The following is a 13,627-nucleotide window of genomic DNA, read 5'->3' as shown; positions in this document are numbered from 1 at the left end:
TAGCCTCCAGTCCCCTAATCATCTTGGTTGCTCTTCTCTGCACTCTTTCTAGTCTCAACATCTTTTTTAATAGTGTGTTGACCAAAACTGGACGCAGTACTCTAGATGTAGTCTTACTAAGGCTTCTAGTTCCCTGAAGATGGGCTCCAGCAGGAGTCCGAAAGCTCGGAAGACAAAACCTCTGACCGACCCAGATTGGATCCTGCAACTGTGAACTTGCAAAGCTTTCAAGTTGCCATGAGCAGGAGGGAGGGAGAACTGATAGAACTGATTGATTTCCCTAACTGAAGTGCATTCCATACATTCTTCCTGACCGCAATCAGAAGGAGGGTGTTGGATTTCACAGCCAGCCAAAGTGGTTAATTGGAGAATATGATTTACGACATGGCCAGAGAGGAGGGGAGAGACAGGGTCATAGGGGAACGTAAATCTACGTGGGATTAGTTCTAACTGCATCCGAATATTGCCGAAATGGTGCTCCTAATAAATGACTCTATTTCTTTTGAAGTTCGGCTCATGGCTCATGAATTAATTAGGGCATCTTTCGGAAACTTCACAGCAACATTCTACTGGGATACCTATATTCACCTTCATTCGTAAGGTATAACATCATTATAACTTAAGGAGGGGAGGAATTAGAGAGCTATTGTAGGAGCTCTGAATTCATAGTCTACTTCAGAGTCCCTTGGGCAGCATAGAAATTTGATAAATTAAAATTAAATACCAATTGCTGGGAACAATAACACAAGTGGGGTTTTAGCTTTCATATACAAGATGTGGCTATCCAAAAGGAAAAATGGACCATGACGGGAAAAAGGATACAGGTAATCCTTGACTTAGAACCATTCGTTTAGCAAACAAAGTTACAACGGCAGTGTCCCCACAGTCAAGGGATCCAAATTTCGGGTCTGGCAATGTATTTGTAACGGATGCAGCATCTTGAGATCATGTGGCTGCTATTTGTGACTTTCTCAAGAAACTCCATCAAGCCAAGTCAATAACAACCACAGCAAAAAAAAAAAAAAAAAGGAAGTAAAATTGAATGCGATTCACTTAATGATTGCATTGCTTAGTGATGGAATTACGGTCATAAACCGAGGACTACCTATATAAGGATTTTCAGGAGATTAAATGAAAGTAACACCACTCGTTTTCTGGCAGACTAGACGCAGGAATCTCCAACCTTGGCAACTTTAAGACTTGTGGACTTCAACTCCCAGAATTCCACAGCCAGCTGGCTGTGGAATTCTGGGAGTTGAAGTCCACAAGTCTTAAAGTTGCCAAGGTTGGAGATCCCTGGACTAGAGAACTTTGGGAAGGGGTCAGAGATGAGATTGGGGACTGCAACGGCTGATTTTGACTCTAGTGATGTACAGCGGTACCTTGTTACTTATCTTTAATTGGTTCTGGGAGGCATGATGAGCACCAAAAATGATAAACACCAAACATTTTTTTCCCCATAAGGGAAACAGATAGCCCTCGACTTATGACCACAATTGAGCCGGAAATTTTCGTTATTAAGTGAGACATTTGTTAAGTGAGTTTTGCCCCCATTTTACAAGCTTTCTTGCCACAGTTAAGTGAATCACTGCAGTTGATAAGTGAGTAACCTAACCTTACAATAAGTAAGTTGTTAAGTGAATCTGGCTTCCCCGTTGACTTTGCTTGTCTGAAGGTCGCAAAAGAGGATCCCATGACCTTGGGATGCTGCAACGGTCATAACTATGAACCAGTTGCTAAGCATCTGAATTTCGATCACATGAGCTGCCAAGGTTGTAACTGTGAAAAACGGTCATAAGTCACTTTTTTTCAGTGTTCTTGTAATTTTGAATGGTCAGTAAAGGAACTGTTGTAAGTCGAGGACTATCTGTAATGTAGTGAGTCACAAAGTAGCCGTCACCAACAAGTTCTAGCTTGTTTTTTGAGTACCAAACAAACGGTGAGTACCAGGACAAAATTTTCACATCGAAGTGCGTTGAGTACCAAATTCAATGAGTTCCAAAGCAGTTGAGTACCAAGGTACCATTGTACTGATGGAGAAAGTACAGGGGTGAAATGCTACCGGTTCTGGCCAGTTCGCCCGAACCGGTAGAAAAAAAATGCTTTAAATTTTTTTTTTAAAGGTTCTGAGGATCACGTGGCACAGCTGATTGTCACAGCTGATCGTCGGAACATTTTTTTTACTTTTTAAAAGCATTTTTTACTACCTATTCGCCCGAACTGGTAGTAAAAAAAAATGCTTAAAAAAAATTTAAAAAGATTCCGACGATTGCAGGCACAGCTGATTGTCACAGCTGATTGTTGGAACTTTTTAAAAACTTCTAAAAGCATTTTTTAACTACCTGTTCGGGAGAACCGGTAGTTAAAAAATGCTTTAAAAAGTATAAAAAAAAAAAGTTGGCTGCACCCCACCGAGTCACATGACTCCCACCAAGCCACGCCTACCAAGCCACGCCCACAGGTAGGGGAAATGTTTGAATTTCACCACTGGGGAAGGAAGATGTTTCTGACTGCAAAGGTTAGCTACCGGAACAAGGAGGAAAACAGAGATTACTAACCGGTAATCTTCTCTGGTGGCAATCAGGCTGGAGACATTCCTTAGGATCCCACCTCCACTTTCAATGATGGCAAGCGAGTTACTCTGGCACTTGTAGGTGAGTGTGCTCACGAGGAAGCCCAGCGCTCCTTCCACCATACAGATGGCAGTTTTATTCTCAGTGCTGTGAGCGGAGAGGTTCCACAAGGCACTGAGGACGCTCTTCAGGGTGGACTCCTAATGTAGGAAAAAAGACGAAAGAAAGGTTCTCTTTCAAGAATATTTGAAGGTTATTGATCATTCCCAACTGCCAACACTGAGCAACGTAGCCTGCTTGGAGCGAAACTGTTTGAGATCTAGACCCTCAACCAACTCTACTCAGTGGTGGGATTCAAATAAATTAACAACCGGTTCTCTGCCCTAATGACTGGCTGGGTGGGCGTGGCCATGGTGGGTGTGGCCAGGCAGCACTCGGCCTCCTGCACACCCATGGGAGCAAAAACGGGCTGTGGAGGGCTCGTTTTCCACGTCCCCAGGCTCCGGAGGCTCTCTGGAGGCAGGAAATAGGCCCATTTTCACCCTCCACAAGCCTCTGGGAGGCCTGTTTTCCACCTCCTGGGGCTCCATGCCCCCTGCATTTACCTGGGATCCAAAATGGGCCGTGTGGGGACTCCTGGGAGGGGAAGGGAGGGGTGGGGCGGGGACAGTCGGTTGTCGGAACTACCGGTTCACCGAACCAGACGTAAAATTAACATCCGGTTTACCTGAACCAGTCCGAACCGGCTGAATCCCACCTCTGCCTCTACTGCTAAAGCAGTTGTAAAATATGATTTTGACACTCACAACATGGAGAAACAACACTGCCCCCCACAAATGTCAACATTTGTCTTGCCTCTTGGAAAAGCCACCCGGATTTGACCAGCCCCATGTGATATGGACAACATTGAACCGAATTCGCACTGGCCAGGGTAGATACCCAGATGCTGTCTATAAGTGGAGCACAATACCATCACTGAATTGTGACCGTGTAGCTGAAAAACAAACTATCCAACACATAGTGACTGCTTATCAAAACAAAACCCATTTTTTCGCTGAATTCTCAGCTGCGACTTATGAGGTAAAAAAAAATTTATATTTTCAACTTAGATATACATTTGTAATCTTCCTGTGAAGGTTTCAGATTGTATATTCTATGTGTTGTATTTTACTGTTCCTTTTTACCGAAATGTAATGTGAACATGCCATATGATAAATCAATATCAATCAATCCTAATGTAGGCAACAAAACAGAGGTAAGGTTATTTCGGAAGCCTACTCGTTCCAAGACAGACCCAGATTTGACTCTTGATGGGTTGGAGTCCGCCTAGGCTTGTGGCTCCTGCTGGTAGGAGCTATGGCCAGAAGGGCTATTGCCCATTTTGTGCGACCATCAGTGATGACCATACTTTAGCAGAATTGGCTGTTGATTCTACCTCTTCCGTCTTACCTTGCTGGCCCGTAAGGCGCACTGCATCAGCGCAGAGACGCTGCCGACTTCTCGCAAGACTTTCTTACTATTCATATCGGCTCGCCACGAGAGGTTGCGAAGGATGCTGGATACCACCTAAGAAAGGGATGGGCAATTAATTTTCCTAAGGGGCCACAGCATACTAAAAAGCAGAGATATCACTCTGCCAACAAAAGTGCGTATAGTCAAGGCTATGGTTTTCCCAGTTGCAATGTATGGCTGTGAAAGTTGGACCATAAGGAAGGCTGAGCGCCAAAGAATTAAGGCCTTTGAACTCTGGTGCTGGAGGAGACTCCTGCGAGTCCCTTGGACTGCAAGGCCATCAAACTCGTCAGTCCTAGAGGAGATCAACCCTGACTGCTATTTAGAGGGCCAGATCCTGAAGATGAAACTCAAGTACTTTGGCCACCTAATGAGAAGGAAGGACTCACTGGAGAAGAGCCTAACGCTGGGAAAGATTGAGGGCAAAAGAAGAAGGTAACGACAGAGAATGAAGTGGCTGGATGGAGTCACTGAAGCAGTCGGCGTGAGTTTAAATGAACTCCAGAGGATGGTCTGGAGGAACGTTGTCCATGGGGTCATGATCAGTGATGGGTTCCTCCCGGTTCGGTCCGGTTCGGCTGAGCCGGTAGCGGTGATGATATGACATCACCGAACCGGTTCTCCCCCCCGCCCTCCCCCCCACATTATTATTACCTTTTATTTGGCCCCACCCCCAATCTATTGCTGCCTCCTGAGTCCCAGCTGATGACTAGAGGGAAAAAAACTGTTTAAACTGTTGCGGCGGGGCTTCAAAGGGCCGTCCTACAGCTGATCAGTGTTAAAAGCAAACAAATGAGTCAGGTCGTAAGTGCGAGGACTGGTCGTAAGTGCGAGGACCTTCCAGAAATGACTGACCAACTAGCCATGCCCACCTAGTCACATGACCTCCAAGCCACACCCACAAAATAAGCCATGCCCACAGAACCAGTAGTAAAAAAATTTAGAACCCACCCCTGGTCATGATGGGTCAGACATGACTTCACAACTAACAACAACAACAACAACAACAAAGGGGCCACAAGAAAAACTCGGACTGTTGTGGAGGACCAAACCAAAAGGGCTGTGAAGGTGTGTAGATATGCAGGCACACAAATATGTCCCAAAGATGCTTTTTCGAGAGGCAACTGGGCTTTCTTTGTTTTTCCTTGAAGATGTTTCACTTCTCATCCAAGAAAAACAAAAGAAAGTCCAGTTGCCTCTCGGAAAAAGCACCTTTGGGACAACCATGACCTGGATTACTGAGAATCTTCATAGACATACATGCAAATAAACAAATAAAAATAGCAGTCGCCTTCAACTTCTTCAAAATAAAAGAAATCCATGCAGGCCGGACAGGGGCATCCGAAGGGCCAGATGTGGCATGGGGGGGGGCATGAAATGGCGGCATGGCTGGCTGGGGAATTCTGGGAGTTGAAGTCTACACATCTTAAGGTTGCCAAGGATGACAAACATTGGATTAGAAGCAGATTCTGCACCAATTCCTCACTTACAGCTCAACTAACTTCATGGTTGGGTGAAAAGGAAGGAGTTAGCACTGTCTTGGGCTCCTAAATAAAAGGTGAGCTTTAAATCTAATAAATAATATTCAGTTTTCCGGGCAAGGAGTGTTTCAGAATGAGAGCTACCTTCAGCAGCTATATTTCCTAATGGGCCAGATAGAGAATCTGAGGTCATGTAAAGCAGCTTTGAAGTGCCTACTTTACGTGTTCAGAGAAGGAGACATCTGGGCCTGCACCTACTGGAGAAGGGCAGGTAAGGTGCATCTGGTCTTCTTCTGGCCCACCGTACCTGGTGCAGTTCCTCACTGTCAGATGCCAATTGGTCCACGATAGCTTGCATACACCTCTGCCGCGAACATAACGTTGCCTGAACGGCAAGAAAAGAGTAAGAAATAGGAATTAGGGATGGATGGTTTTTTTTAGGATTGATTTTATATTCCTCTAAATAAGTTCCAGAGTCACAAGTCCAGTGCCATTGTAACTTTGAACAGGCACACAACGTTGAATGGATTTAAGTTGAGGACTACCTGTAATAAAAACACCTCGACTTACAACTGTTTGTTTCATGACCGTTCAAAGTTACAACGGCACTGAAAAATGTGACGTACGATGACCATTTTTCAAAGTTACGACCTTCGCAGCCTCTCCATGAACATGTGGTCAGAATTCAGATGATTGGCAACTGGTTCATACTTCATGACGTTTGCAGTGTCCCAAGGTCACGCAATCCTCTTTTTGCGACCGTCTGACAAGCAAAGTCAATGGGGAATCCAGATTCCCTTAGCAACCATGTTATGAAACAAATGCAATGATTCATTTAACAACGGCGGCAAGAAAAGTCGTAAAATGGGGCAGACTCACGTAACAAATGTTTCACTTAGCAACATAAACTTTGGGCTCAATTGTAGTCATAACTGATGAGCCAAGGTGGCGCAGTGCTTAGAGTGCAGTACTGCAGCTACTTCAGCTGACTGCTAGTTCAGCAGATCAGCGGATCAAATCTCACCGGCTCAAGGTTGACTCAGCCTCCCATCCTTCCAAGGTGGGTAAAATGAGGACCCAGATTGTTGAAGGCAATATGCTATTTAGTATACTGTCTTTGGTGTAAGCCGCCCAGAGTCCTCGGAGAGTGGGCGGCATAGAAATATGACTAATAAAATAAATAAATAAAATAATAACTCGAGGACTATCTGTAACAGGAGTTGTCCCTGAAGCCTGCTACTGCATTTTTTAAAAAATGGGGTAACAGCAATAGTACTTAGATTTATATACTGCTTTACAGTGCTTTACAGCCCTCTCTAAGCGGTTTACAGATTCAGCCTCTTGGCCCCAACAATCTGGGTCCTCATTTTACCCACCTTGGAAGGATGGAATGCTGAGTCAACTTTGAGCCTGGTGGGATTCGAACTTCCAAATTGCAGTCAGCCGGCAGTCAGCAGAAGTTAGCCTGCGGTACTGCACTCTTAACGACTGCGCCACCGAGGCTCAAAAATCTATTTAAGTAAATACTTGAAGAATTAACATTTTACAACTCAGGCAAAAACATCTATATATCTTCCTTTCCCGCCTGATTCTGTTTTTCTGTCTTGGATCCCATCGTACCTTGTTGACCACGTCCCCAAAGGTGAGGTTGGTCAAGGCCATGCCTGTGTAGCGCTTGAGTGCCAGGTTGAGGGCGTCATTGGTCATCTTGTGCATCTCATAGTCCACCTGCAGCAGCTCAGCAATGGCCTGGAGTCCACCTGGGAAGGGAAACGGAGAAGAGAAAAACGGTGAGCGTTGAGCCCCCAACAGCAGTGCACTACCAAGGGTGCAAGATTCTCCCAATCACATTTATCAGGGTCAACGCAAAAAAAAGAGCAGTCAGATGATAGAACCATGGAAAATAAAGAACTATGCAGATAGTCCTTGACATACGACCACATGTTGTGACCCGTACGCGGCCTGCGTGGCTGGTGGCTGATTCCGACAGCGAGGAGGCTGGTGTGGTGCTGCACCAGCAGCCTGTGCTGCTGGCACTCAAGTCGGACAATGAGGAGGCTGGAGAAGATGTGATGCCAGAGGCAGGGATTCAGCCAGGGCCTTCCGAACCTCCAGAAGCTCCCATAAGTGAAGAGGTAGAAGAGGAGGAGCCTCTTCTCGATGCACGGGCAAGCAGAGCTGCCAAAAGGCAGGAGTGGCTCCTCAGGAGGAGGTCTCCTCGAGAGTAAGGCTTGGGGCTAATTGGCCACTCCCTTAGCCTATTTAAGGAGGAAGGCCGACTGAAGCAATTTGCAGGGAATAACTTAGTTCACATACCTTCGTGTCTTGTCTTGCTTATCTTATCAGCTTCCTGCAAATTGCTTCTGGGCATTCTGCCAACCATAGTAAGATTAAGATTATTTATTTATTCTTTGGATTCTTGCAGGCTGTTAAGAAAGTTAATTAACAGCCTTTGCTTGAAAAAAAACCCTGATTTTATTTTAGTAAACTAAGGTTTGTACAGACGTTGTGTGTGCTGCGTTCTTTGGGGTCCGTAGCTGGGGCAGAACACCACAATTGGGAGCCAGAATTTCCATTACTAAGCAAGAGAGTTGTTAAGTAAGCCGTGTCCGATTTTACAAATGTTTCCTTCCAGTCGTTAAGTGAATCACTGCACTTGTTAGGTGAATCACATGGTCATTAAGCGAATCCTGCTCCTCCCCCCTTTGACTTTGCATCTAAAAAAGCTGGCTGGGAAGGTCGCGAATGGCAGCGACGTGACCTGGGGACGCTGCAAAACCATTGTAAATACATGCCAGTTGCCATACTCTCAAATTTTGACTCTGAGGAAGCTGCATGTGTGAGATTTGGTCACAAGTCCTTTTTGTACCCAGTGCTATTATAACTTTGAATGGTCGCTTAATGAATGGCTATAAGTCAAGGACTACCTGTATGGGATTTTCCCAAGTCAGTCTTGATTCCTGGGGGCTCAGTGGGCAATTCCCTGTTTCCTTGGCATCATTTTTCTTATCTATATATCATTTTTTCTTGTCCTTGCCTTCTTTCTAGGGCAAGGAGACTGTGGCTGATCCAAAGTGACTTGGCTGACCTCAGGCCTACAGCCGGTTCAAAACTTTAGCCACTGTTCCACACCCGCTCTCAGGTGGGGAAGACTTCTGAAAATACGTGATTTAGGCCTGGTGACTCTCTGTGGCAGCCATTTTGAAAACCCCAATGCCTTCTCCAAGAGCAGCCATTTTGTGACTTCAACCTCCCAAAAGGTTGTCGGTCACTACTGTTAAGAGTAGTCACAGTCACAGAAAATCAATATAAAATGTTTTGCCATTGGTACTTGGCATCCTCTAGACTGGCAAAAATATATCCAAATTTAAACCCCAATTGTTGGAAATGTGGACAAAAGCAAGGTACCTTCTTTCACACATGGTGGTTATGCTTCCTAGTTCTCAGGAAGATATTTAGGGTACTTCCCAAGGGGTTTCTGCCCCTAATTGACCAGGACCTTCTGCGACCTTTGGATAATCATTTGTCTGAAACGGTATAGGGGTTTCCTGCCTAAGCAGGGGGTTGGACTAGAGAACCTCCAAGGCAGGGGTGAAATGCTACCGGTTCAGACCGGTTTGACTGAACCGGTAATGATGGCGGTGCATGGATTGGAGAACCGGTAGTGATGGCAGCGCGAGGCTCTGCCCACCCGCCCAGATGTCATTACTTCCTGGTTTTAACCAGGAAGTAACCTGTTTTTGACCTTCTGCAGATGTGCAGAAATCTTTACGCATGTGCAGAGGATCCAAGCGCGCGTTTCCGAACCAGTAGGGAAGGTAAGTAGATTTCACCCCTGCTCCAAGGTCCCTTCCAACTCTGTTATTCTATTCTATTCTATTGCCAGGAGTTCGATCCTGACCGGCTCAAAGTTGACTCAACCTTCCATCCTTCCGAGGTGGGTAAAATGGGGACCTAGATTGTCGGGGGCATTTTGTTGACTCTGTAAACTGCTTAGAGAGGGCTGTAAAGTATTATGAAGCGGTATATAAATCTAAGTGCTGTTGCTATTTCTCTGAGATGGCAGACTGCAGTGCTCCCACATGTAACCTACCCAGCTCATTCATGGCACGGCGATATTCTTCATCGAACGAGAGCTTCATGATGGCACATGTGGCTTGGCAGATCTGGGGCTCAATTGGTACAGGAGCTGCAGAGAAGGAAGTGGAATGCAGTGAATGGAACAGAAACCCCAAACCCCAAATCGACTTTGGATGCAATTCAGTGGATCCTCATCCCTTGGTGGTTTATATACCCCAAATGAACCCATTTAAAGTAGGATTTGGAGAACTGGGTACAAGCTCAAAATGTTGCTGGTTAGATCAGCGGGCTAGAAAGAGGAAAAGGTCAAAAAGAGGGCTGTGAAAATATTTACAGACCCTTCGCATCCTGGACAGAAATTGTTTCAACTCCTACCCTCAAAACGATGCTATAGAGCACTGCACACCAGAACAATGAGACACAAGAACAGTTTTTTCCCGAACGCCATCTCTCTGCTAAATAAATAATTCCCTCAACACTGTCAAACTATTCACTAAGTCTGCATTACTATTACTATTAATCTTCTCATCGTTCCTATCACCCATCTCCTCCCACTTATGACTGTATGACTGTATCTTGTTGCTGTATCTTTACAATTAATATTGATTGTTTCCTAGTATGATTCAATTGCTTATTTGTCCCCTATGACTATCATTAAGTGTCGTACCTTATGATTCTTGATGAATGTATCTTTTCTTTTATGTACATTGAGAGCGTATGCACCAAAGACAAATTCCTTGTGTGTCCAATCACACTTGGCCAATAAAGAATTCTAATCTAATCTAAATCTAAGGAATGAAAATGTTTAGAGAATGAAAATCGAATACTGAGTGGAGAGACGATAGCTAAAAAGGAGAAGTAGCGAGCTTCTTCTGAAATATTAATAAACTCTCCTGCATGAAGAACATTAACAGTTGCTTTTAAACCAGTAATTTTGAAGTGAGCTCATGAAAGCTGCCAATGCAAAATACAGACATCTGGGAAAACAACATAACTTTAAAAACATGTTGGTAAGGCTTAAATGTTTGGTTTCTCATTGGGAGAGGCTTGAATAAATGCTGTTCAAATATCCTTTAGCAAGCCTCTTAGCGAATCTTAACAACTGAAAGCTGGCACAGAAATATTTCAGGTAAAGAAATACTTTTAAAGTCAACAGTACTTGAGTATCTGCCGTTGCGTAACCTCAAGTCAGTTTCTGTCTCAGGTCTAATGTAATCATTGCATTGTTATGCTAATAAAGGGAGAGTGTGGCATTTATTTATTCAGTTCATTTCCTTTTCTCTACAGCCCTTCCAAAATAGCTCAGGGCAATTTCCATTAAAAGTTAGGTCGTTAAAAAACACTCAAGCAAAACAAAACGGACAAAAAAAAATCAAAGTAACGTTCAGGCGGAAATTATTTTGAACAGCATTTACATTTTTCAGCTTGGCTGAAGGCCTGCAAAGGAAATAGGTCTCTGGACTCTGTAAAAACTGGGAGCCCATCTCTAAGAAGATTGTGGACAAGTTATAGCTGGTGAGCTATGGACTTCTCTGGATAGTCTTCATGAGCAATAGAGAGCAGGTAAAACAGTCCCAAAGATGCTTTTTTCAGGAGGCAACTGGAACTTCTGGTTTTTCTTTGAAGACATTTCGCTTCTCATCCAAGAAGCTTCTTCAGCTCTGACTGGATGGTAGGGAATGGAAGGATTTATATTCCTTGCAGACAGATGGTCATTTGCATCCTTTTAGAGCATGGATGGCTTTGCTGGCTTTGGAATTCTGGGAGTTGAAGTCTGCCAAGCTTAAAGTTGCCAAGGTTGGAGACCTCTTGCAATTTTTTTACAGACTTTTAGCTATACAATTTGGGATGAACCCTCTTGGAATGGTGGGGGAGTAGGAATGGATTTCCAGAGAAAAATTGCAGACTATTTCCTCACTGTGTCCCATTATTTGCTTTCATATTTTTGTATTTTATTCTATAATGTGACAAAAAATGTTTTTAAAAAATGAAATTAAAAAGACGGAAGGAAAGGGGGCACGGGAAACCTCTCGGAAGGGACCTTCCCTGAAAAGGTGAGGGAGAGAGAGAGAGAGGGGCCCTTCCAGACTTACAAGGTTCTCATAATATAACCTTACAATAAAGACAGAGATATTGGTGCTGGGTGAGCTTTTTCTTTAGACCAGGGGTGTCAAACTTGATTTCATTGAGGGCCAGGTCAGGGCTGTGTTCGACCTCAGGGGGCCAGGGTAAGCATGGCCAGCTCAACGTCATTTGTGTTGTGGGCACCTGTGGTGACCTGAGCACTCTGTCAGTGAAAACGGGTTCCCGAGTTCCGTTTTCGGCTGCGACAGCCTCTTGCAGCCCTCTGCTAGCAAAAACGGAGCTCTAAAGGGCCGCCTGCGGCTCTCCTACGCTCCGTTTTCGCTGGCAGAACAGCCGTGGGACAGTCTTTCGCTGTTTCCACGGGTCAGATCTAAACACCTCGTGGGGCAGATCCAGGCCCTGGGCCTTGAGTTTGACATCCCTGTTTTTAGATTACCTAGAAAGGCTGATAGGTAACCGGTTCTAAAAAATGGCCGCTGCTTGCTGAGCCTACGCTCGCGACAGAGAGGCTCGGCGAAAATATGGGTTTTTGGGGGTGTTTTTGCTCACCCCCCCGATACGGGCTGCATGGGGAGCATTTGTAGATGCTGCAGACCCCAACAGACCCCGGAGGCTTCACGTCGGGGGTCAGGAGCACGGAGAGATACCGGGGATTTGGCAGTCGGCAGTCGGCGGTTAGCGGGGGCGGCGTCTTTGCCACGGATCACCTGGAGGAACGAGGAACGAGGTTTGTCTTCGGAGCCTCGGAGCCTTACCCCTGCTGTGCTGCTGTGCCGCTGTGTTGGTGGGCGTCAGTGGGGATACTGACAGCCAGGAATATCAAGAAGGCAGCCAGTCTCGCTGTTGCTGCTACCCCGACGATGTGGACCGCAGTGGGGGCCGCTGGTGCGGCTGGATCCGCCGCGGGGGGGGGACGTTTTTTGAGCCATTTGGCTCGTGGTTGCCGATTCCCCCCCTGATACGCTGCCCCGGCTGGCGCTGTTGGAGGCCTTCTATCTGCCGTCCTGCCTATTTGCCCACCTGCAGTCCATGGCGGGGTCGGGGGGTTATGGCGCCAGGGGACTATGCTTGATGCTGGGACCTCCCCCACCCTTTCTCCTGGACTTCTGTTGCTGTGGCTGCATACTGTTGTGAGCTGCCCTGAGTCCTCGGAGATAGGGCGGCATATAAATTGCATAAAATAAATAAATAAATAAATAAACCCCAATCCTCCCTCTACCTGCTCCCCCCTCGGGGATCTTGGCCCCTTCCTTCTGCATCCTGAGCCAGTCCCAGCAGGTCTCGGAGTAGGAGCGGATCTGTTCCAGCACGTGTAGCACCCGCATCTCCCTCTTGGCCTGTCCTTCGTCGGGCTGAGAGAAGATGATGTTGTGGAGGGCAGCGTTGGCTCGCATGCGACAATCCTTCCCTGTGGCTCCGGGGCTGTCGGGGGCGCTCGGTTCCCGGTCTGAGTCATGGAGAATCTGGATGAGGAGAGGGAGGCACCCTGACTTGCGCATGGCCAGGCAGCTTTCCTGGGAACTGGACATGGCCAGCAGAGTGCGCGACATGTCCTCCTTGTCGCGGGTGGCCAACATGGAAAGCAGCCAGAAAACCACCTCCACCTAAGGACCAGAAGAAAGAAATGCCTTTTTATTCACACTTCGCAATGCAGTGATTTCTTTTAGCTTGCGGGTCCTTTGTTTTCCTTCTGTACGGGAAGTCCTCGACTTAAGACCACAATCGAGCCCAAAATTTCCACTGCTGTGCAAGACGGTTGTTAAGTGAGCTTTGCCCCCATTTTACGATCTTCCTTGTCGCCGTTGTTAAGTGAATCACCGCAAATGTTAAGTTAGCAATGCCGTTGTTAAGTGAATCTGCTTCCCCGTTGACTTTCCTTGTCAGAAGGTCGCAAAG

The 13,627-nt window shown here is 46.0% G+C and overlaps 1 protein-coding gene across 2 annotated transcripts in view; it reads right to left on the bottom strand.

Moving 5' to 3' along the window:
* The window catches only part of APC2 (APC regulator of Wnt signaling pathway 2), an 81,066-nt gene that overhangs the window by 8,970 nt on the left and 58,469 nt on the right, over positions 1 to 13,627 (bottom strand). For both annotated transcript variants that reach the window (XM_034422639.3, XM_034422640.3), the window contains exons 9-14: positions 12,951 to 13,335; positions 9,660 to 9,755; positions 7,187 to 7,326; positions 5,874 to 5,951; positions 4,023 to 4,139; positions 2,559 to 2,773 (exon numbers count right to left, since the gene is read on the bottom strand). In XM_034422639.3, the coding sequence (XP_034278530.2) occupies positions 2,559 to 2,773; positions 4,023 to 4,139; positions 5,874 to 5,951; positions 7,187 to 7,326; positions 9,660 to 9,755; positions 12,951 to 13,335 (1,031 nt within the window). The remainder of the gene's footprint in view (positions 1 to 2,558; positions 2,774 to 4,022; positions 4,140 to 5,873; positions 5,952 to 7,186; positions 7,327 to 9,659; positions 9,756 to 12,950; positions 13,336 to 13,627) is intronic.

Source organism: Pantherophis guttatus, chromosome 1, assembly GCF_059756535.1.
Source record: "Pantherophis guttatus breed Tessera chromosome 1, ASM5975653v1, whole genome shotgun sequence".
Classification (NCBI taxonomy): Eukaryota; Metazoa; Chordata; class Lepidosauria; order Squamata; family Colubridae; genus Pantherophis; species Pantherophis guttatus.
This window is presented reverse-complemented; position numbering and strand designations above follow the sequence as displayed.